Here is a 22,928-nt window from a genome sequence, read left to right on the forward strand (position 1 = left end):
TAGAGTTTGACAAGTTCCAAAGCCAATGAGTACTGTGGTATGACTGTATTTTCTCTCAAAAGCACATTTTTCTTTAATCACTGATGCAGAACATCTGATTCTGTGTTTCCATTTCTTTTGCTCAAAGGCTCTCCTTCCTGGGTCTGCTGAGTCTCTCTATATGCAGTCTCTTCTTTTTTGCTCAAATGACGAAGAACACACATTACAGCTTTTCCTCCTTTAATGGGTTGTGGCCTGGAGGAGAAGGTAGCTATTCCAGGCATAGTCTGGAGGATTCGATTAAATATCTCCTCCTAAGAAGGGAAAACAGCTAAAGGTTAATTTAAAACCAGTATTTTGATTATTTCTGGTGTTAATCCTCTAATACCCATAAACCCAAGCATTCTTGAATTGCTGTTTACGTGATTAGCTAAATCAAATGCTACTGCCCAGTTAAGCTGACTGAAACCTGTACAGCGACCAGGAAGTTACTCAAACTTCATGTAACTAAACGAAGGCACTAAAGGCTTGATGGTTTTAAATCCCTACTCTGTCACTGCACTGAGGCTAACTTCTTACAAGAACAAGTATAAAGCAGTGGGTGTGGGTATTGGCAGAGTATGAACTTACTTGCAGTCACTTGGGCTGTTAGAAGACTACATCTGGTTCTAGAGATTCCGGGTCAGCAGATGGGAGCCTAGGCTTAAGTGATTCTAACTCAGAACTAGGCTTGACCTCACCACTGGGCTGATGCTGCCTTTCAGTTAAGTTATCTAACTCTCAAGAGAGAAACAGGTATTCAGCACACTTATCCTGGGATTGTAAACTGATACACACTTTCTTGAAGACAGTGATGCTTCTTACTAGGATTTATAAAGAAAAAAAACGTTAAAAAATGAAATCTATAAAGTTTCTAGTTTTCCTATTTAAATGTTAGATATTCTAGTTCATAAAATATAGTATATAGCCTTTAAATTATGAAGTAGAATGTTTTCACATGGCAAAAAATGTGTGCTACAATGGAAAAAGTAAATATAAAAGTATGTTTGCACATTGAAAAACAAACTAGAAAGCTATCATCACTAATATTGATAGAATTACTGTCACTTTTCTTTGCCTTTACGTTTTCCAGATTTTCTACAATTGTACTTCTAGATGAGAGACCAAAAAACACAGTTGCTCCTGTTTTCACTTACTGTTTTATTTTCTGGTTCCTCTGTATTCTTGGCTTTCTTCACAGTAACTTGAACTTTGTATTTTTTCTCAATCCATTGCTGAATCTGTTTACTCTTTGTGTTCAAATCGTGTTGTCCAATATTTGAAGAAAACGTTAGTTCCTTTGTCAGAGTCGGTCCTAGTTTGAAACAGTGAGACTTGGTGCTGGACTGTTTACTGCCCTGTCGGTGAGACCAACCCTCAGCACAAAGAACGCCTCAGGCTGCCCTGGGGCCCGGTGGTCCTCTCACTTGACTCGTTTCACAGTCTAGGAAACACTTACAAATGGGTGACAGACACAAAGGTACCATTTTTTTTGGCCTGTCAAGAAAGGGTGTTTAAATACGAAATGCCTCCAGTTATTGTTACCATCATTTGGTTAAAAAACAAAAGAATGGTCCTTCAAAAGGAACAAGTTTGGCTTTATGATAAACTTAATTATCCTTGTTTTTCTTTCTGAGGTGGATCGTCTGGGAAGTGCTTTTCTCATCTTACTCTTTTGTGATGCCCTCCTGGCCACAGTGGGGTCTCCCAGGCTGCGTCCTGCGTTCTTTCCCTCGACTCTGGAACTCCCGACTGTTAGCCGGTTATTTTACAGGGAAGGAACAAACTGCTCACTAAAGGCACTGGGACAAATGAGTTTTCATACGGGGCGATAGTTAGATTTTGACCCAAACAACCATCTCCCTTGATGGACTACCTAAATGTGAAAAATACAACTTGAATAGAAATGGAAGAAAAGAAAGGATATGTTTATGACCTCAAAACAAGGGGAAAAACAAAAGAGAAATTTAACTAGAAGGTTTTTCTCTTCACACAGAACAGAGAGCCGTATAAATCAGAACAAAAATAAACCATCAAAGTAAGAAAAGAGGAATAGGAACAAGCAGTTGGCAGACGAGGAGACTCAGGCTGAAAGGAGACACAAACCGTACTGTGGTCTCTTGGCCGTGAGCATGACAGAGAGGAGAGTCTGACGGCACCAAGTGTGGGCAAGGGCGGGGAGAGCCGCTCACACCGCGAACGGTATGCCCTGCAGGCGTCTGGCGCGTGCACCAGGAGACACGGCCGAGCGTGTGCTCCTTCTTCATAATAATGAAGACTGGAAACGGGTCCAACGGCCAGGGAAATGAGCCGACAAAGCTACAGTATGTGCTCATGATGGAATGTCATTAGTAATTATAATTGGCTATAGCCATTATATAAACACCTTGAAAACAACAGTGAGCCATTTATAATTCTAAGTAAGCATTACTGTTCTGTATACTGTCGATGACTATATCTGTCCTAACTGGAGTTTAGCAACATGGACTGGACCCACACCCTGAGTCCGAGAGTGAGCAGGGGCCTCTGAGGGAGGAGTGCGGAAGGGGAGAAGGGAGCACAGGGGACCTTAACTTTCTGTCATGTTTCATTTAAGAAATCTAAAGTACAACAATGTTAATGCTTGTTCATTTTGGATGGTAAGAGTTTATTATATTTTTCTGCATCTAATTTCCAAAATAAGAGTAATTTTACTAAAAAGGAATGCTTTTATTAACACCTACTTGCTTCCTTAAAGCTTCAGCCAGATGGTCCTAGTTTCCCGTCAGGACAAAGTGATGCCTCTGACAGTCTCTGAACTTGGCAAAGTGTCTTCCCAAGTCAGCTCTTTTTTTCAGTGACGCAGTTTGATGTCCTTACCCCCCTAGCTGGCCTCTTCTTAGACATTTCTGTTTCCCAGTCAACATTCTGGTGGTTCGGTGTGGTGTTACAGACCAAGCCACCGTTGGACAGTGTGATTTTCTCAAGGCGCACCGCCTTGCTGTGGCAGCTCTGGGCTGTCTTCTGCTCCCCACCCCAGTGCTTTCACCATTGAGCAATATTTAATTATGATGAGTACAAACTAAAAATCATGAAAAACCAGCATCTTCACCTCAGATCCCATTAATAGCTTTTATAAGGTTTTGATGACAAATTCCTTGTCTGGTGATTGGCAAAATATGTAAAGGAGTGTTACTGCCAGTATTGTAACAAAATACTTAGGCATGGCAGATGAATCACTTCAGAGTTTAAAAGGTGTTTCCATGGAATTAACCAAACACCTCCACTTTGAGATGAGAGGCTGTTTGTTTCCTTTTTAAGGAGGGTAAATGAGGGACTCAGGACAGCAATGGGAACTTGAGTCCTTGACTCCACCCCTTTGGAGTCCCATTTCACTGCACTCATCATTAGGCTACCGACCCGAGCGTTAGGCAACAAAGCCAAGGGCAAAGGGGAAAGAGTACCTATCATTCTGGTGGTGGTCACCTTGTTTTTCCTCATTTTACGTACGTTTAAAGGAGGAGATGACAACACAGGATGCAAAAGAAAGAAAACAAGCAACAGAAATTAAGTGAGGGATGAAAAGCACTGGAAACAGTGATGAAACTGAGTTTTCCAGTTTTGCACCTCCCCATTGTCAGAGGCACCGCAGCAAATGCTGACTTGAAACTGCTGGTTTGTAGCCATACAGAATTCAAGGGGCAAACAGCAAACTACCCACCAGTTTTAGGTCTCGCCTTCTCCCTCTCTCTCTGTCTCAGCCGCTCCTCGTGAATCTGCGGGCCTGTCATGAGCTGGTACTCAGGGGGCTCGGCGCTGGGCTTCCTTTTCACGAGTCTCAGGTCACGCTCGTCCATGAGCCGAATCACTTCTGCTCGGTGCAAGTTTCCCAAATCATTGCCCTGCTCATCAAATAAATGAATAATTCGCTCACTGATTTTTCTTCCAACGTTACTAAAATCAATTTCATTCTTTTCTTTCTTTTTTCTTTCAGCCTGGGTGTCTTCAATTGTACTAAAAGCTTTTGCATGAATTAGATAGGCCAGTCTTGGGGCAGAGGCAGTACGGGCCAACTGAGCTGGTGCCATCGTCTGCACGGTGTACTTCCCCAAACATCTTCTAAGGCAACTGTTTCCAGTTGTCATGGTTCGTAATGGTAACTTCTTCAGAAAAACAGCAGCCATCCTAAAAAGCAGGAAGACAAGTTGATTACAAGTAAATCATTTGTTCTTGTGGTTTCATACTGTGGTACAAAAAGGGCGTGTGTGAGGCCGTGGGAACAACGTCATCTGTGAATGTTACTGATCTGTGCACAGGAAATTTGCACCAACAACATGGACCATCAGGTGGCCACAGGCACACTCACTCTTGGTGGTGCTGTCCCCAGTATTGTTAGAATAAAACATGTGCTTTTACACAGTGCTTTTGTCTCCCATTTTTTTCTTCACCAAATATGATTCTATTTCCCACAGAACCTACAGTGCCAACTTCAAAAGCAAAGATCATCTCAAGGATTTTACAAGGGCGTCCAACCTGCAGCCCATAGGCTACATGCAGCCCAGGACGGCTGTGAATGTGGCTCAACACTAAATTGTAAATTTACTTAAAACATTATGAGACCTTTTTGTGATTACGTGTCATAATGTATTTAATGTGTGGTGCACAGACGCCAAAGGGCTGGACACCCCTGAAGGAGGATGCAGTATAGAACATACTCAGTGATTCACAAACGCCAATTCATATGCTTTTAAGACATAAGCAATTTGTCAATATACCTGATAGTATAGAAAGTACAAGAGCGCTATTCTGGGAAGGCGGCCTCTCCACAGGGAAAGCTGACCCACTAGAGGAACTAGTTGAGACTATCAGAAAGGAAATACCCTGACGTTAGCCAAAGTGCTGACTTCATTAACTGTAAAGATCACTCACCAGGTAAGTAAGGCATTACTACCAAATGTTAACCAAGCATCAGGTACTTGTGATAGTGGTTTCATGGTTCTACGTGATGCGCTTAGTGGCATTTTGATTTTTAAGTTGCTCCTCTACCATAATAAGGTCTCTGTCCATCCATTCACGTGTTAGATGAAGCTTAGAAGTGCAGGCTGCAGGAGGGATGAGAAGGCCCATTCGTCTCCTCCTCTAAGGTTTGCTGAGAAACACCAGAGAACCAAGAACTCAGAGAGGCGTGCCTTGTCAAAGATGAAAGAGGAAAGGATGAGGTGCCTTACATAGTGCTTCCAGAGAATGGTCCTGGGGCCACCTGCATGAGACTCACCTAGGCTGTAAAGACTGGAAATTTCCTCTGGTCCCTAGATTTGATCCCACCAGTCACCCCACTGATCTTACCCACCACTACCCCTTGTACCCGTGGTTGACAAGTGATATGAGAAAAAAGGCTCAGCAAACTGAATAGAAAGTGCACGGAATGTGCATATTCTCACTTCCCTCCTTCACTAGCCCCTCCCCAACACCTCCACTTAGGTATCTACTAGTGGCCCTAAGTGAACATGACCAAGACGGAATTCTCCACTTCTACCTTACACTTGCTCTTCTGTTTTCCTGGTCTCGTAAAACGACAACACCTCCTGTCGCTCAGGTCAAAACGGCCAAGTTATTCTTGACTTTTCTTCTTCGCTCAGCAACTCACTAGCAATTCCTGTTGTTCAACAGGTAAAACACATCCAGGGTCCAAACACTTCTCACCTCTGTTGCTATCAAACCACCCCTAAAAGCCACCTTCATCCTCCACCTGGACTATAGTGACTGCCTCCTGACTGGACTGTTATCTGCCTTTGTGCCCCAATAATTTATCACCCATAGGGCACACAGGGTGACCCCTGTAAAACGTGTAAGTCAAACAATATGCCTCTCTGCTCACAACTCTCCAGTTGCTCCCATCTCAGGATGAGAGCCAAGCATGGAGGCCTACGGGGTCCTCCAAGACCCAGCCCCCACGTACATCCTCAGCCACAGCGCTGACCGCGCTTCCTCCAGCTCACTCTGTTCCATCCAGCCTTGGGGTTTCTTGCAAACACTGGCCCTGCCCCCTCTCTGGGTCCTCGCACTCAGGCGTTCCCCTCCTTCAGACAGCTGCGTGCTTCATTTACTTCAAGTCTCTGCTCAAATGTCACCACCTGATGAGGCCATGACTGGCCACTCTATAAAATGGCACACTCCATTCAAACACATTACCTAGCCTTTTAAAAAAATTCACTGCCTGACATATATTCACATGTAATCTTTCCTCACTGGAGTGTAAGCTTCATGAGAAAACGTACTTTGTCCATTCTCTTCACGGCGGTGGTCCTAACACTAGAGCCAGAGTCTGGCTCAGTGGCACATACTGAATGAATGCGCGAGCCTTGGGGTACAGCCTAGACCCCAGGGGTTTCTGCTGGCACTTAACTTCGAGGTCTTTAGATGTGTCACTCCCCACCAATCCACATAAACGCTGGTCAGTCACACCCTCATGTTTCTAGCTGATGCTTCAAATGCCCACTGACATCAGTGACATCTGTGGCTGGGTGTTTCTTTATCTACAGCAGGGGCCTCAAACTCATTTTCACTGGGGGCCACATCAGCCTCGTGGTGGCCTTCAAAGGGCTGAATGTAATTTCATCTCCTTAACTGTTAAGGAGTAGTTACACTTACACAGTCCTAAAATTATTTCAGCCCTTTGAGGGTAACTGCAAGGATGATGTGGCCCTGGTGAAAATGAGTTTGACACCCCTCATCTACAGAGAATGAGATGAATTAGTTTATAGCCCTTAACGTGGGCCGGGGATTCATTGTAGATGTTGTAAGGGCTCTAAGCTGGGAGCAAGCTGGATTTGAAATAGCTGAGATACTTAATGTTCAGTAAAAAGCAGTTACATATTTTGTTGGTGGAGGAAGGTCCCAAACCGAAAAGTAGTCTGAAGAGACCAGAGAAGATACTTTTCCATCTAATATCAGAAAAGTGGCAGCAGCCTCAAGTCCCAAATTTCAGAGTTACAGCTGGAAGCTCCTGTGCCCTGTGTAATGAATCATCGCCACATTAAAATAGAAAATATTATTTTAAAACATAATATTTTTAAGAACTAAGGAAATAAACTAGGCATAGGAAAAGAATAAAATTTATTGAAACCCTGGATATTTGAGGTTGAAAACATATTGATTTTCCCCTAATTATTCTTCCTAATTATTTCTCAAAGTTTTTAATAAGGAGGAAATATTTTTATCCTAGTAAATAAGTTATATTTCTTTATAAAGACTATTTCAGAAAAATGACATAAAATATTTTAAACTTTAAAAACACTTTTCAAGAAGACTGTAGAAAAATACTATAACTATTTTTTAAAGTTCTTTACCATTATTCAAATTTTAAAAAACTTTAAGTTTTCTTGATTTATACAGCAATTAAACTTCAATATTAGCTAAATTGTGGCTTTAGATCAGCAAATTTGAAGACATACACAGTTCTTCAAAATAAGCTTTTAATAGATAAAATTATAAACACAGTTAAGAAAGAACGTGTTACTAAATTTGAATTGCAAATATCCACAGAAATTCAGATAATTACAAAAGTTTGAATCAGGAAAAATTCCACACATATATGAAAAGAACACTGCAATGTGCCCTAAGCACCCGTCACTCAGCTGACTTCCCAGCAGGCGGCCACGTTTGTTTCACCTTCACCCTCACCAACCCCTGCCCTCCCCATCCAGGAACTACTTCAAAGTAAGTCTCATCAATAAATACCTCAGCTTGTCATCTGTAAGAGGTAAGGCCTTTTTTATCTTTTCAATAACCACAATATATCTTCCCAACTAATAATAATCCCTTTATATCACCCAAGACCCGGTTTTCCCATGTCCCTGACAGTATTACACTCTTGCTTGTGTACATCTCATTTACAGTTTGGTAACAAGAAGAGCCTACCACTGCCACATGTGTATAATTTAAGCATGAATGACTAAAATTCATTCCAACACATTAAATATGCAAAAATCTATTAAAAGAAAGATCATTTGCCATGACTGATTATTACCCTTACTCCTTACTTTGAAAATTGGTAAAGAACTAAACATGTATCCTACCATTTAAGGAAGAATTAGAATCATCCCCAATTGATAAAGAAAAGCTCTTCTTCAGAGCAGAATGCCAGCTAATACATGGAGAAGAAAAGTAAAAGTAATTTAAAAATCACCATTTTGTCACCACCAATCAAATCACTGATTTAGGCAAGGATGGACACGAAAATCAACAAGTAAAAAGCTGTTGAGGAAACAAGGCGTTCACGTGGTGCCAAGGGGTGACCAAGGATGACTTCCACGTTAAAACAGGAAGAATACACCCTGCTGTTACCCAAAACAAAGGAGAGACTCGGCATCCCGACGGCGGGACAACCCGTATCCTAGCACCTGTCTCCCGGTGGCACTCAGCTCCTACAGGCACCTCCTGGGAAGAAGCCCTGCCTGGTCTGGTGTCTTCAAAAGTCAGTGTCACTGGGAAAGGAAAGGTCTGCGGTGGAAGTCTATGCTTAAATAAAAAGACTAAGGAGACATATTGTTGAATGCAATGTGTTTGAAAAAAGCACCTAAAAAGACATTTTGGGATAAAGGGAAAATCTGAATGTGGCCTAGATTCAGGATGGATTAGATATTCTCCAGAAAGTATTGTTAATTCTCAGGTGTGAAAATGGCATTATTAGGAAATGAATACTGGAGTATGTAGGGAGGAGGGTCTCATGACATTAGCCACTGAGCCTGAAATGGTTTGGCAGAAAATACAGCAATTAGGGCAACATTTGCTGAACCTAGACTATGGGTATATGGTGTTTAGTTAGTCTTTCAACTTTTCTGTATGTTTTTCATAAATAAAAAGTTAAAAAAAAATCAATAGCCTACAGGGAGGAAAACATTTATTGGTTGTGGACTTCCAGCCAAGATGGAGGCATAGGCAGATACAGTGTGCTTCTCACACACCAAAAGGACAACAACAAATTCAAAAACAAAAAACAATCTGGACTACCAGAAAATCGAATGTATGGAAGTCCGACAACCAAGGAGTTGAAGAAACATTCATCCAGACCAGTAGGAGAGGTGGAGACGGGCAGCCAGGGAGGAGAGGACTCACGGCAAGGTAGCAGCTGGCAGGGCAGGCGGTCCCACATTTGTGTGTGGATAAATTGGGGGAACAACTGGGGAGTGAGACAGATTGAGCAACCCAGGGTTCCAGCGTGGGGAAATAAAACCTCGAAACCTCTGACTGAAAACACCTGTGGGGGTTGAGGCAGCAGGTGAAACTCCCAGCCTCAAAGGAGAGTTCGTTGGAGAGACCCACAGGGTCCTAGAATATATACTACACACCCTCCGCCACCTGGGAATCAGAACCAGAAGGGCCAAATTTGATTGTGGATAGTGGGGGAAGTGACTGAAAGCCAGCAGAGGGCCAAGCAACTGTCATTGTTCCCTCTCAGACCCCTCCCCCACATACAATATCACAACAAAGTGAAGTGGGTTGCCCCACCCTGATGGGGAGCAACCCACCCCTCCCTAAGGCTCCGCCCCGTACCATAGGCATGCAGAGACAAAAAAAATGGCCCAAATAAAAAAAAATCAAAGCTCCAGAAAAAATACAACTAAGTGATGAAGACATAGCCAACATATCAGATGCAGAGTTCAAAACACTGGTAATCAGGATGCTCACAGAAATGGTTGAGTATGGTTGCTAAATAAAGGAAGAAATGAAGGCTATGCAAAGTGAAATAAAGGAAAATGAACAGGCAACCTACAGTGACAGGAAGCAAACCGGGACTCAAATCAATGGTTTGGAGAAGAAGGAAGAAAGAAACATTCAATGAGAACAAAATGAAGAAATAAGAATTCAAAAAAATGAGAGGCTTAGGAACCTCCGGGACAACTTTAAATGTTCCAACATTCAAATCATAGTGGTGCCAGAAGGAGAGGAGGAAGAGCAAGAAATTGAAAACTTATTTCGAAAAATAATGAAGAACTTCCCCAATCTGGTGAAGGAAATAGACTTCCAGGAAGTCTAGGCCGAGAGAGCCCCAAAGAAATTGGACCCAAGGAGGAACAACACCAAGGCACATCATAATTACATTACCCAAAATTAAAGATAAGGAGAGAATCTTAAAAGCAACCAGAGGAAAGGAGACAGTTAACTAAAAAGGAATGCCCATAAGACTGTCAGCTGATTTCTCGAAAGAAACTTCTCAGGCTAGAAGGTACTGGAAAGAAGTATTCAAAGTCATGAAAGGCAAGGGCCTACATCCAAGATTACTCTATCCAGCAAAGCCATCATTTAGAATGGAAGGGCAGGCAAAGTACTTCCCAGACAAGGTCAAGTTAAAGGAGTTCATCATCACCAAGCTGTTATTACATGAAATGTTAAAGGGACTTATCTAAGAAAAAACAATAAAAAATATGAACAATTAAATTATAACAAACTCACAACTATCAACAACTGAGCCTTAAAAAAACAAAAACAAGAACTAAGCAAACAACTACAACAGGAACAGAATCACAGAAATGGAGATCACATGGAGGGTTATCAGCGGGGAGGTGGAGGAGGAAGAAGAGGTAAAGGTACAGGGAATAAGAAGCATAAATGGTTGGTACAAAATAGACAGGGGGAGGTTAAGAATTGTGTAGGAAATGTAGAAACCAAAGAACTTATGTGTACGACCCCTGGATATAACTAAGGGGGAGGAATATGGGTGGGAGGAGAGGTGCAGAGCGGAGGGAAATGAAAGGAGGAAAATGAGACAACTATAATAACATAATCAATAAAATATATTTTTTAAAAATTTACTAGTTGTGCCAACAGGTAAAAGTTAGTATGTCTATTTTACAGTAGAAACTGCATGCCTACCAGCATCATCTGGGGATGCTTTTTCAAAACAAGATGTTTCCTCTCTCCTCTACTGTTAAGAACCACTTGATTAGGGCCCCTCCCTAAAAAAGATGATTTAAGGTCCTGGCTGGATGGCTCAGTTGGTTGGATTGTTATCCCATACACCGAAAGGCTATGGGCAAACCCAGTTCCAAAAGGAACTGGTCAAACCCATTCTGACCAGTTCCTGGTCAGAACACATACCTCGGTTGCTGGTTTGATCGAGAGGCAGCTGATCAACGTTTCTCTCAAGTCAATGTCTCTCTCCTTTCCTCTCTCTCTAAAAAAAAAAAAAAAAAAAAATCCTCAGGTCGGTATTAAGAAAAAGATGACATAAGAAAATGAATAATAAATACTATAAAGTGAGTTCAAGCAGTTTGAGCTAGAATGTCCAGGATTATCCTTAACCTTTCAAAGTTGATGAGAAATAGAAAGAAAGCTATGTTCTCTAGTGAAATGCCCTTGACACCTCTGACCAATAAATAAGAGGGTGAAGGAACCTGTCGTCTAAATCAAAATGAAAAGGCTCATGTTCTGATGATAATATGGGTGAATTTAGTGACTCTTACTCCCAGAACTATCCTTTCTGAGACATCCAGAAATATTTTAAAGGGAAACTACCTTAAAGTCAGTTACTTAAAATGCATAATTATACCACATCTGTGATTTTATGATTATTCAGACTTTACCAAAATCACACTCACTCTGTGCCACATACCATACTTTGCTGTATGTAATATGCACTTCTTTGCCCAAATTTTTGAGGGGAAAATAAGGACGTGCATTATACATGGGTACAATGAATACATAATCTCGTGTAAAACGTGCACAAAAAAACGTGGGCATGCATTATACACTGCAAGATACAGTAATTTTACATCTGTTGGTAGTTGGTTTTCTTTTAAATCCTCACTGCAGAACATGCTTATCAGTTTTAGAGAGAGGGGAAGGATGGAGAGAGAGAGGGAAACAAGGATGTGAGAGAGAAACATCAATCAGTTGCCTCTCACATGCACGCCAACCCAACCGCAACCTCGGCACATGCCCCAGCCAGAAATCAGGAATTGAACCTGCAATCTTTTGGCCCACGGGACAATACTCCAACCAACTGGACCACAGGAACCAGGGCTCTGTTGGTAGTTTTAAATTCAGTAGCCACCTCCATATTTAGAAAGAAACACAGAATTCTTTTCTATTCTTTATTTACTTGAGATTGGATCACTGATAAACTCCTCCAGTCATCACAGGATAAGCTGACCGACATCCCCAAATACATTGCTCCTGGGTGCTGTACTTCCTCTCAGCCACTTCTGCTCCTTTCAGTCCTCACCCCTCCTCCTGGACCTCTTTGGCATCATCACTAACTCTCCTAGAACAAGGCTAGAAAACAGATCAATTGGATTATTCAAAATGAACACAACACAGAGTAATTTTAATGAGTGATCCACATACTCCATAAGAAAGTGAAATGATTTCAATATTAAACCATGGAGTGGGAAATTTTTTAATGAAATAAATATGTGGCTACTTCCATAGGCTATGTATTTCAGGTAAGGTTAGGGCTGTGTTCTTTGTATTTTCAAGTTAGTTTTCAGTTGTCTAAAATGAGTAATATTCTTTGGAGGCTTATCTTCCCCAACTTTCATTGTGAAAATGTTTAAACATACAGAAAAGTTGAAAAGACTGTACAGTGAGCGCATCAGTACCCATTCACCTAGACTCTGTAATACATGTTGTTTTCCTTGCTGTATGTATCCATCTACTTACTACTCTTTCACCCATTTTATCCAATACATTTCAAAGGCAGCTGCAGACATTGGTACATTCATCCTCAAATACTTCAGCATGCACATCATTAACTACAGTTCTGCATTTGTTTATGATTCTTTTTGTTTTCTTTTGAGGCAAAATTTACATACAATGAAATGTAGAAATCTTAAGCCGTCGTTTGATTATTAGTTTTGACAAGTACAAACACTTTTGGAACCAAAACTTCTATTGACATATAGACCATTACCATCACTAGAAATTTTCTTCATGCTTCTTCCAAGTCAATCTCCATCCCTGTCCAGAGGCTATGACTCCTATTTTTTTTCCATCAAGGTTTGTTCTAAGATTTCGTGTAAATGGAATCAAACAGCACATACTCTTTGTTGAAAGCATCTCAGCATGTTTCTAAGATTCATCCACATTGCTGCATGTATCATTCATTAGTTTGTTCCTTTTTATTTCTGAGAAGTATCTCAGTACACAAATACCAGTTTTAAATCCCATTTCCAGATGATGAACACTTAGGCTATTCTCAGTTTTTGCCTATAATAAATAAAGCTGCTAAACATTCTTGTACCACACCCCCCACCAAAAAAAAAAAAAGACAAAATGATAACTGCTCCAAAGGACAGCTGTATTCCCCTTATGATACATTATTCTGCATTCCCTCTTTTCTTTGCAGGCACTCTTTGTGATCCATTATTTTATATCACCTTTTCCAGTACCTTTTTGGGAGGTACTGAAATGTATTTTTAAGGAAACTTCCTAAAATGCAATTTAAATACTGTGGCTTAGTAGATATAATCACGAGGAATGGGTGGGGAGTCCTGTCCTACAAGAAATTAAATCTCTTAAATGCATTTTGAAACTATGTAGACTGCGGACTGAAAATAACTTCATTTCTATTGTTTGTTCACTCACTGGTTTTCTTTAGGATACAGCTGATATTCACAAGCTCATATTGGCATCTCTTCTTCCCAGGGAAGCTGGCTGACTCAAAGTGACATTAGATCCCAGTGGCTTAAGTGTTTATGACATTAACTTTACCAATTCCTATGACACTAAAATTATCTTACACCTTCCAAAGGAGTTTCACAGTCTCTGTTCCTCCCTGCATAGCTGTGAACTGTCCCATCTGCCCCATTCCAGCCTGGGTTGTGCCACCTCCATCCCAGAGGACTGCAACGTGGTCACCAGACTCCACGTCACTGTCCCTCAGCTCGGGTTTTGCTCCTTCATAAGAAGCACAAAGCATGCTCTACACCAAGGCTGGCTGTTTAAGAGCTCAAACACTGATTTACAACACTGGAAAAGGCCAACATGAATCTTTGGACAATTTCTTAACTTTTTAGCTATAAAATTTTTATTTTTAGTTATTTTATTGAAATATTCTAATAACTGCCATAGAAATCTTTTCTAAAAAGCTTTTAATTCCAGAACTAAAGATTCCATGTTACAGGTTATATTACTCTCATACATAGATCTTCTAAATGGTCATTTCATCTTCCAGAACCAGCGACCAGCGACCTAGTCCACCCACTTCTGTTCCCCATCACCTTCATGGCTAACCCAACACCAAGTTTCATCAGTTTTACTTCCTAATACTACTCAAACCCATCCATTGCTCTCCAAGTCCACTGTTACCACCTCAGTTTAAGATATTGTTGATTTCTGGTTTGGATTCCCACCAGTCTCCTAACTAGGCTCTTACTTCACACTTGAACTCTGCAATCAGAGCTCCCTTTTGCATTGCAGTCACCACACCCAGGGCCCTTCCCACCTTAAAACTGCCCCTCTGGATGCCAAAAGGCCCTTCCCACCTTCCCAGCCTCATTCCCTATCAAATTTCCTTTTTGTCTAAACCACACTGGCTTTTCAGGTTATTTAAATGTTCTTTCCCTTGGTTTAGGAAACACCGCATCATTGCCTAATGCCACCTTTCTCAGGGCATTCTTCTGATTGCCTCCCAGACTTACCCTGATCTCTCCCTACTCACCCCGCCTCCCCTCATTTACTCGTTGAGCTTAACATTAATGCCTAAAATTAAACACTTCCAAAGTATAGTTTATCTTTCCCATACAGTATCACAATGATAATTTTGTGATTATCTTATTACTGGTTCCTTCATTCGGCGTAAAGATCTAAGGAGCAGGGGGAGAATCTGATTTATCCTTCACTGTCTTGTGCCTGGCACTATAAACAGCAGTTCATGTTCCTTGACTTCTATTTTCTTGGACTGAGACCTTTCCCAAGATACACTTGGAACTGTGACTTTAAAAAAAAAAACTTATTTACTTCTCTCAGGAGTATTAATGCCATAGGGCCAAGAAAATGATAAAAGGGGCGGGGCGGGGGGGGGAAGAAATCCCAAAATCACTCGACAAACCTCCCCACGACAACCTCTTCGATAGCTCTGGCTTGCTCAGCCCTTCCCGCCCAGGCGCAGAGCCCAGGTATCCAAAGGCTGCTACTGCTACCTCGGGAACAGATCCGATCACGTGCGTCCGAGACGTCTAAGCCAACCCCGAAAAGGGGCGTAAGGACGCACGGAGAGCGCCCGTACGTGCTCTTCAATGGCCGGGTTTGAAGTTCAAGGGGCTGTAAGACCGACGATGGGCCCAGGTGTTGCGACCACGGCACAGCTGGGGGGCAGCTTGGGCCGGAAGGCGGCTTTACAGCTTGACCCGCTCCCCGACCCCGCGGCAGAGCCCCCAAGGCCTACCTGCGTTTATCACAGCAGCATAGGTGGCACTGACCTTCCAGGGACACGTTGGAGCACAATGACGCCTTCTCTGCAGGCATGTCCCTAAGACCACTTCCTCCCGCAGCCCTTCACCTCGGTCGCTCGGCACCCTGCGTCTTTGGGGTTCCCGCACCGGGGCTCGCGAAGGTCTTGCAGAAGGAGCAGTAGACAGGCTCTTCTGCAGACCCCTTCACTTCCCGTAGTGGGCGGGGCCTCGGCCCGGGTCTTTTAAAGGAAAGTGACCTGGGGAGGAGCGTTTCTCTGGCTCCCCTAATAAATCCCTCCGACAAAAATAATTCTGAGGGCGAGGTTTCCGCTGGCAGCTTGCTGGTCGATCATCTGTCTCTTGTGTCTCCAGAGGCTGGATGAAGACTCGTATGCTGAGTTTAAGGAGTTTAAGTGGCAATCAGAGCTTTCCTTCTGTAGTTATATTACACTGACGCCAAACTCGCCGTGGCTACACTCCCACTAAGGCTTTATAGAGAACTTTCACAAACGTTATTTTGTATTTAATAACAATATTTAATAAACGTCTAATTATTTCGACTCAGGGAGCATTGTCGCCGTTTTTCAGGCGAGCAAATAAACTCGAGAGGTGAAAGGTTTCCCTTGGTTCGCAGTAACGCGCAGCGGGCCAGCTGCATCCGAGAGTGGGGTCACTGGAGACAGGACAGAGATGCAGCCCGGACTGAGCTCTCCATAGTGTAATTGGGAGAGCTTCCGACAAGCCAGCCATTGTACGAGGGGGAAAACTCAGTAGTTCTCAACTTCGGATGCAACCCAGTGCTTTGGTTTCTCACCTGCCTGTTTTGGGGGGCCCTTTCCCGGTCTCCGAGGTTGATGATTGCTGGGCTTTCTGTTGGACTATTGGGGTCAACCCCTGCCCCTCTCACCTCTTCAATAGGAATTTCCTCCATGGCAGAGTGAGAGTGTACAGTCGTAACTTGAAGCCACCTAATTAGATAATACTCTAATTTATCCTATAAGAGGAAGTTACATTTACTACATACTTGTAGTCCAGCAGAACACATTGCTTTATTTAGTCGCATTAAATAACTTCTTGAGTCAGGTGTTACTTCTTTTATTACAGATGAGAAAACTAGTTCCGCCTTAAAAAGCTCTGTGAGAGCAAAAACCAAGTGGAGGCGTCCTCGTCAAGTCCACTCTGTGTCCTCATCAACTCCCAAGTCTGGCACATTAGGCACTGAGTATTTTTGAAATAGGGAAGTGATAAACCCACGAACAACTCATGTGTCTGTGACCCAAAGTCCAAGGTTAATATTTGCATGTTGGCCATTTCCAAATTAAACAGGAAGAATTAGAGATTCATTTTATTCAATCAAAAGCATTCCCTAATGCAGAGGTAGAAGTTTGTTTAGTGGTGATTAGATCTCACACACAATAGACTTCAGTTCCTCATTTTAGCAAAACTGCCCTGATCAGAGCTTACAATCTAATGGAGGAGGGGAGTCCTATAAACTAATTATAATTCATTCACGTCTGTTTAAGAATATGCTGAACATTTGAACCTACACACACTTTGCCACATCTCTTTAGTTTCAAAATAAACACAGGGTATTGACTAGTGTAAGATTAACTTCTTCAAGTAATTGTTGCAGTTATTGTGGCAACAGGGAGACAGCCTGGTATTTTAATAACTTTTACGCATAGGAACAATAACAACCGGGAAAGTTCTGTACACTTCTGAGAGTCCCCTTGTGTGCATATATGAAATCAGACAGTTTACAGAGGATTTGTGACATAGTAATACTACTTCTCCAAACCCAGAAGTTCACCTTAGCATGTAGAGGCCATACACACAGGAAGGGGTCCCAGAAGAGCCAGCTGTCTGCTTTATTATCTTTGTTCAAGGGACTTCAAAGTAAGGCTCTCAGTGACTCTACAAAGCTGCTAGGTCTTATTTCAGTTATAAGTCAAAGCAGAGTTCAAGAGATTAAAAAAAAACAACAGCTTTTCTATCTGAAGACAAGTCTGTGACGCCCACCCTTTTCTGCTCACCTTCTTTTTGAGACATCTGACTCCACTCTGGACACATACGCCTTCAAAGAGGGGCCACAAATGGGGTGCTGGTAGGTGGCTCAGGTACCAGTGATTCCTCCGTGTGGGTTTATTCGAATAATAATCCTATCAAATTTCACATTCCTAGTTTGGGCATTAAACCCTTCAGTCAATTTTATACATTTCACTTACCATCCTCACAGACTTCCAGCCCCACTGCTTCCCTCATCAGCATGAGGAACGTTCAGCATTAGGAGCACCAACTCTGATGCCAAGCTGCTTGGGGTTTTTATTCTTGATCTGCCATTAGTAGTGTGACCTCGTGCAAATGACTTCTTTATGCTTCAGTTCTCTCCTCTGTGCAGTGGGGTGACAAGGTTGTCCTGAGGATGAAATGACTTGCTAGAAGTAAAGCACTCAGAATAGAGCCTTGTACGCACACAGGTAAGTACTGAAAGTGTGGCCACTTCCATTGTTGAGCACCTACCATTTCTCAAGGTATGTGCTAGTCACTCTGTTGCTGTATTGCCACGAAATGAACTTCTCTCTTGGTATTAAGGAATAGTTTTGGTAGAATAAAATGAATCTCTAATTCTCTTGTTTAACTTGGAAATGGCCAACATGCAAATACAGGGTCCAGCACAAATAATGCTCCTTTTTTATTATAAAGTCTTTTATTACAAAATCTTAAGCATCTAAATCTCTAACATAACAATATCACACTCAACCATACCATATGGCATTTTAGGTGAAATGTTCAAATTAAAACTCTACATTATTACACTCATATTATTACCCTACCAACCACACTCAAGCAGGCATTACTTCTGACAGACCCTGCATTAACCTTGGACTTTGGATCACAACCATGAGTTGTTCGTGGGTTTACCACTTCACTATTTCAAAAATACTCAGTGCCTAAAGTGCCAGGCTTGGGAGTTGATGAGGACACAGAGTGGACTTGACGAGGACGCCTCCACTTGGTTTTTGCTCTCACAGAGCTTTTTAAGGCTGGACTTGTTTCCTCATCTGCAGTGCCAACTAAACCTAGCCAAGGGCAGTTGTCTTAAGTGGCAGCAACTTTCTCCTCACCTAAGTGCCAGTCTAATAACTGACTGATCCATGCTCCCCTGAGTATATGTTTACAAGTGTGTCAAAGGGACACAGAAAGCAAGGGAAGCAGGATAACTCATCAAAACATCCTGAAGATACCCTCAGCCTAATACCAGGTGTCTGTCCTCATATCTGAAAGTGGGAAGCTTCTTACCAGATCTCTACCATTTGTCCTCAGGCAGAAGTATGCTTAATCCATTGCAAACATGTAAACATTTCTACAATGAAGAAGAAGGAGGAGGAGAAGGAGGGGAAGGGGAAGAAGGAAGAAGAAAGAAGATAGAAGAAAGAAGAAGAAACTCCAGGCAAGGTGATTTAACTTGCATCAGCAGCTCATTCAATGTTTATAGGGACTTAGGGGATCTTTTCCTTTAAGTGCCTCAGATTCGCCTGTGGCTACTGATGCCGCGTCCCCAGAAGAGCTGGAGAACGTGTGGTGACTACATCTGTGTTAAAACCCTTCATGTACTCTGGAATTAGTTTTAGATTCAGAATACCTTTTTTTATGTGTAAGATTTCCCATGACATTAGACTCCTGATTAATCATTTCTCTTGTAACAAACTGATGGCACTGATTAGTCAGAACATGATGGTAGATGTGAGTGAGCAAAATAAATTTGTCTAAAATGAATGACATATTCTAAGGAATTTATTGAAAAGCTCTCCTGCCTGCTAAATAAAAGAGAGTTTATATATGGAAGGCCCACTTATCTTCTGTGAAAATTCTCGTGCAACTAAATGAAACAGAAAATAGTTTCCAAAGTCTCCTTTGGAAAAACAACAAAGCTGTGTGTTTTCATTTTAAAGGTATGGAGTTTCAGGGGGATTCAGATAATTTTGGTCATTTTGAAATACTTAATGAAAATAATTTTCTTCGCCATCATGGAACATCATTTGGAAATACAAAGAGCTAGTGCAGGAAACATACAAAATGTACAATGTTTACTACTGTGTAAAGCAAAGTAAAACAGAACCAAATTATTAATCAGCATTTTCTACTTTAAATAAAACCCAGGAAGGTTTTAAACATCACCATGAGACATTTTAGCCCCAAGGATATTTATGGAAGGCAAATATAATGTTAGTCATCAAACAAATTTGTACTTTCAGTTTTTTCCGCCTTCAAGAGAAATGGAATTCTAGGTAAATTGTTCCATTTGGAAAGGGTCCTCAAATGTGGAGTTTTTCATGCTCACCGTATGGGGAAGACTTTCCACTGTACTTTTCAGTCCTCGTTGACTGCCTCCCCCACCCTCCCCTGAAGTTGCTACAAAGATTTTAAAGGCTGTTTTGTTGGCAGCCTAGGACGCATCTGTGACCTTACCAAAGTGGAAGTGAAAGCTCTTAGTTTTTCTTCTTTCTTCTTCTTTTTTTTTTTTGCAACAGTAAATCTACTAATTTTACAGTCAGTTGAACAGCAATGGATTAATTTGTTTAAAGTCTGCATTCACAAAGAGAACCTGAACTTCAGTAGCTTGAATGCCTGACATGGCAGCCTGGTGGTTGAAGGGTAGACACTCACAACTTGCTCTGGAAGGAGGCCGGCGGGCCACTGTCACCTGCTCCTCTGCACAGGTGCTGACCCCACGGTCGATTCCAGGCCTGCTGACGGGGTAGCAGGAAGGCTGGGCCTTTGTGTGCAACAGAGAAGGCTTTTCCAAGGCCTGAGCCGGCTGCCTCCAGCAGCCACAGGAAGCAGAAGAAAGAAGAGGTGAAAGGCCACGGTGAGGGTCAGAATGGGTTAACTTTAGTTAACATCAGAGGTTATAGCTTTTAACAAGCGCTTCGACAAACTTCTTCGAAGATGCAATTTGTTTCTTCTTTGTGAACCATTATTTTTTTTACCCTATTGATAGTGACAGCTTCACAAAGTTTTTATATCCTTCAGAGAATAAAGAATCATGTTCTTAAAAAGATGTGCAGGTGGAGGACTTTATAAAGCTTCCATGATTTTCAAATTGGGAGCTTTAAAATAGACTCCATGCTTGGCTAAGTCAAAAATAATGTGCGAAGGATGCTGAAAAAATCCCCATGCAGGGGCTCTAACTTCTGGAAGCTTCTTTGTGTAGTTCACTTTCAAACATTGTGGTGTAATTTTCCCATTCATTATTCAAAATTGCCAAAGAACCCTCTTCTTAAGTTTCCACACTTGGGTTTCTTTACATTCAGAGCATGATGCTGGGCAGAACCCAGTGTTGCATTTCAATGCTTGTTGCATTTCTGTGTAAGCAAACGAGATGGCCCCGGACTTCTGTGTATGTGTTTTGTGCTTTAACGCTGGTGTCACCCCATGTTTTCTCTTGAAGGACTAAACTCTGCTACATGGCCCAAACTGTCAAGGATTTTGAATTTGTAATTCTACTTTTTACAGATTTTCTTAGTCCTCTCTTGCCATTATACTGTCAGCCACCCGTTCTTGTTGCTATAATTGCCCACCCAGCTTTAAGAGTACTCCCCCACTTTTCAAGTTCTACTCAACGTCAAATTCAGTGTCACCTGGCCTGATGTAGAGGTTGAAGGGGGCTCTTAGCTTTTCACCTCACCTTACTCCAAATCAGCCCACACGCACAGCCAGGATAACCTTATTTAACTAGAGGACCGCCCTTCACACCATTTCCTTGCTAAAAAACTGGCGATTTCCACGGCCTGCCGCCTGCATTGCTTGTAATTTTCCACTGCAGTGTGTATGCCCCTCTGCAGCTCTCAGTAGCCTATTGTATTTGACAAGTCAGTCACTTTGCCTGTACCACCCTGGCCCCTTTCTCAGGCTGTGCCCCTGTTCCTGGGCCCTCGAAGGGGAGCCCTGCAATCCCAAGGTCCTGCCCCTGCGCCATCTTCCTGTTCACAGTTGGCTGGCCAGGGTGGGGGCCTCACCAACAGGAAGCCAGCCTGCAGGATGTAACAACTTGCAAACTTGAGATGGGAGCTTTGCTGGGTATCCAAGGGTACTTGTGGCAGAGATACTAATTGGACATGCACACTTCTCTTTGCCAGGTTTTAGCTGAGCACATAGCTTCCCAGAATAAAGACAGCATGTGCAGTCTCCCTAACAGATAAGTGTGGCCACATGACCAAGTTCTGGCCAATGAAATACATGTTTATACACGTAAGTGAATTATTCCAAGTAGGTTATGGGGGAATTTTAGTTTATACCTGTTATTCTGGTATAATTATTAATAGCATTCTCTTTCATTCTCACAAGGGTTCCAGTTCAGATGGCATTTACAGTCACCCTAAATGAGCAGATATGTGCACTTCCAGAAAGTTCCCTCAGAAGGAGAATTGCTCTCCTCCCCTTCTTCCACTCTGCTGACTGAAAGGTGGATGTGGCAGCTGGAGTTTGGATGGCGCCCTGGAGCATGAGAAGAAAATGGAGTGGAAACCATGCTCGGTAGGGAAATGAGGCCGGAGTGTGGGTCCTCACACCACCACCCACCATGCCCGCAGTTCTTGATTGTGAGAGAAAAACAAGCTTTTATTTTCAGCTGGACCTGCTCCTAACCAACAAAGTGCTTGAACTGAAAAGTCTTATAAAGTTGTTTATTTCGCAATGTAGGCAGTGCCACAGGCATCCTGGAGTTCACACCACGGAGATGCATCGGTCTGCAGGGGGAATGAAACAGATGTGCAGAAAGCACCACGCAGAAAGACAAGAGACCATGAGGCCCCGTGAGAAATGAGAGGGTAGGAGCCTTCATATCTAACTTTCTATTCCAGTTCCCGTGGGTCCTCTGGTCTTCATTTCCTGTCTTGAGGTACTGCTTGGGTAGATTTTCTTATGATAACTTAGTGTTCATTGCAACCACACGTCTTCAGAGCTTTAACCCTCTTTTTGCCCACTGCTCCTGAGCAGACAGATGACTACCTGCTGATTCCTAACCTCAGTGCATATTCGTGCCCCACATGCTGTGTGGAATCCAGAGCCATCTTTCAAGCTCTAGCTCAAGTACCACCTCTTCATGAAGCCTCCCCTTAGCCCGACTGATGAGTTTTTCTCGTCCTTGGACCCCTGTCATTTTACATATACTTGTTCTGTGTCATTTCTTTTTTTTTCCCATCTCCTAATCAAGTTACTTGAATATTTGGCATGTCCTGCCCTCTGCACTGTCAGCTCCTTAAAGGCACACTGCATTGCGCCTTTCCTGGTTTTGCGCTTTTCCTGGTATTGTGTCTTGTGTGTGGCCTCTAGCAGCCTGCCTGCAGCCTGCTTTGCCAACCTACAGTAAGTATTTGCTGAACAGTTGTGAGCTGTAAAATGCACAACTAAGCCTTTGCAAATGGTCTCTGAAACAAGAGAAAGCAGCCTTTCTTTGAATTAAGTGTGTGTACTTGGGTGCAGGACTTTGTGTCTTGTCGAGGCTTTCCTTTACTTTTATGACTCAGGGCTGAG

The 22,928-nt window shown here is 42.4% G+C and overlaps 1 protein-coding gene and 1 long non-coding RNA gene across 8 annotated transcripts; one reads left to right on the forward strand and one right to left on the reverse strand.

Moving 5' to 3' along the window:
* Nucleotides 1–30: 30 nt before the first annotated feature.
* Nucleotides 31–15,626, reverse strand: MTIF3 (mitochondrial translational initiation factor 3). Of its 7 annotated transcripts, none has more exons than XM_045844808.1 (7): nucleotides 15,420–15,624; nucleotides 12,101–12,273; nucleotides 11,098–11,173; nucleotides 4,927–5,146; nucleotides 3,719–4,182; nucleotides 1,176–1,333; nucleotides 31–293 (listed from the first exon to the last, which is right to left on the reverse strand). In XM_045844808.1, the coding sequence occupies exons 4-7, from the start codon at nucleotides 5,016–5,018 to the stop codon at nucleotides 78–80; spliced, it is 930 nt and encodes a 309-aa protein (XP_045700764.1). In that variant the 5' UTR covers nucleotides 5,019–5,146; nucleotides 11,098–11,173; nucleotides 12,101–12,273; nucleotides 15,420–15,624; the 3' UTR covers nucleotides 31–77. The 7 variants fall into 7 exon arrangements, with proteins under 7 accessions (XP_045700764.1, XP_045700765.1, XP_045700767.1 ...); XM_045844809.1 differs by having other exon boundaries at nucleotides 15,386–15,624; XM_045844811.1 differs by lacking the exon at nucleotides 12,101–12,273.
* Nucleotides 15,627–20,042: 4,416 nt separating this feature from the next.
* LOC123822768 lies at nucleotides 20,043–22,346 on the forward strand. The gene is made up of 4 exons (XR_006786416.1): nucleotides 20,043–20,262; nucleotides 21,533–21,644; nucleotides 21,741–21,929; nucleotides 22,095–22,346. It is a non-coding gene; the product is annotated as an uncharacterized LOC123822768 (long non-coding RNA).
* The last annotated feature ends 582 nt before the right edge of the window (nucleotides 22,347–22,928 follow it).

The sequence above is a fragment of the Phyllostomus hastatus genome, unplaced genomic scaffold (assembly GCF_019186645.2).
Source record: "Phyllostomus hastatus isolate PE091 unplaced genomic scaffold, TTU_PhHast_1.1 phas_contig_41, whole genome shotgun sequence".
NCBI classification, from domain to species: domain Eukaryota; kingdom Metazoa; phylum Chordata; class Mammalia; order Chiroptera; family Phyllostomidae; genus Phyllostomus; species Phyllostomus hastatus.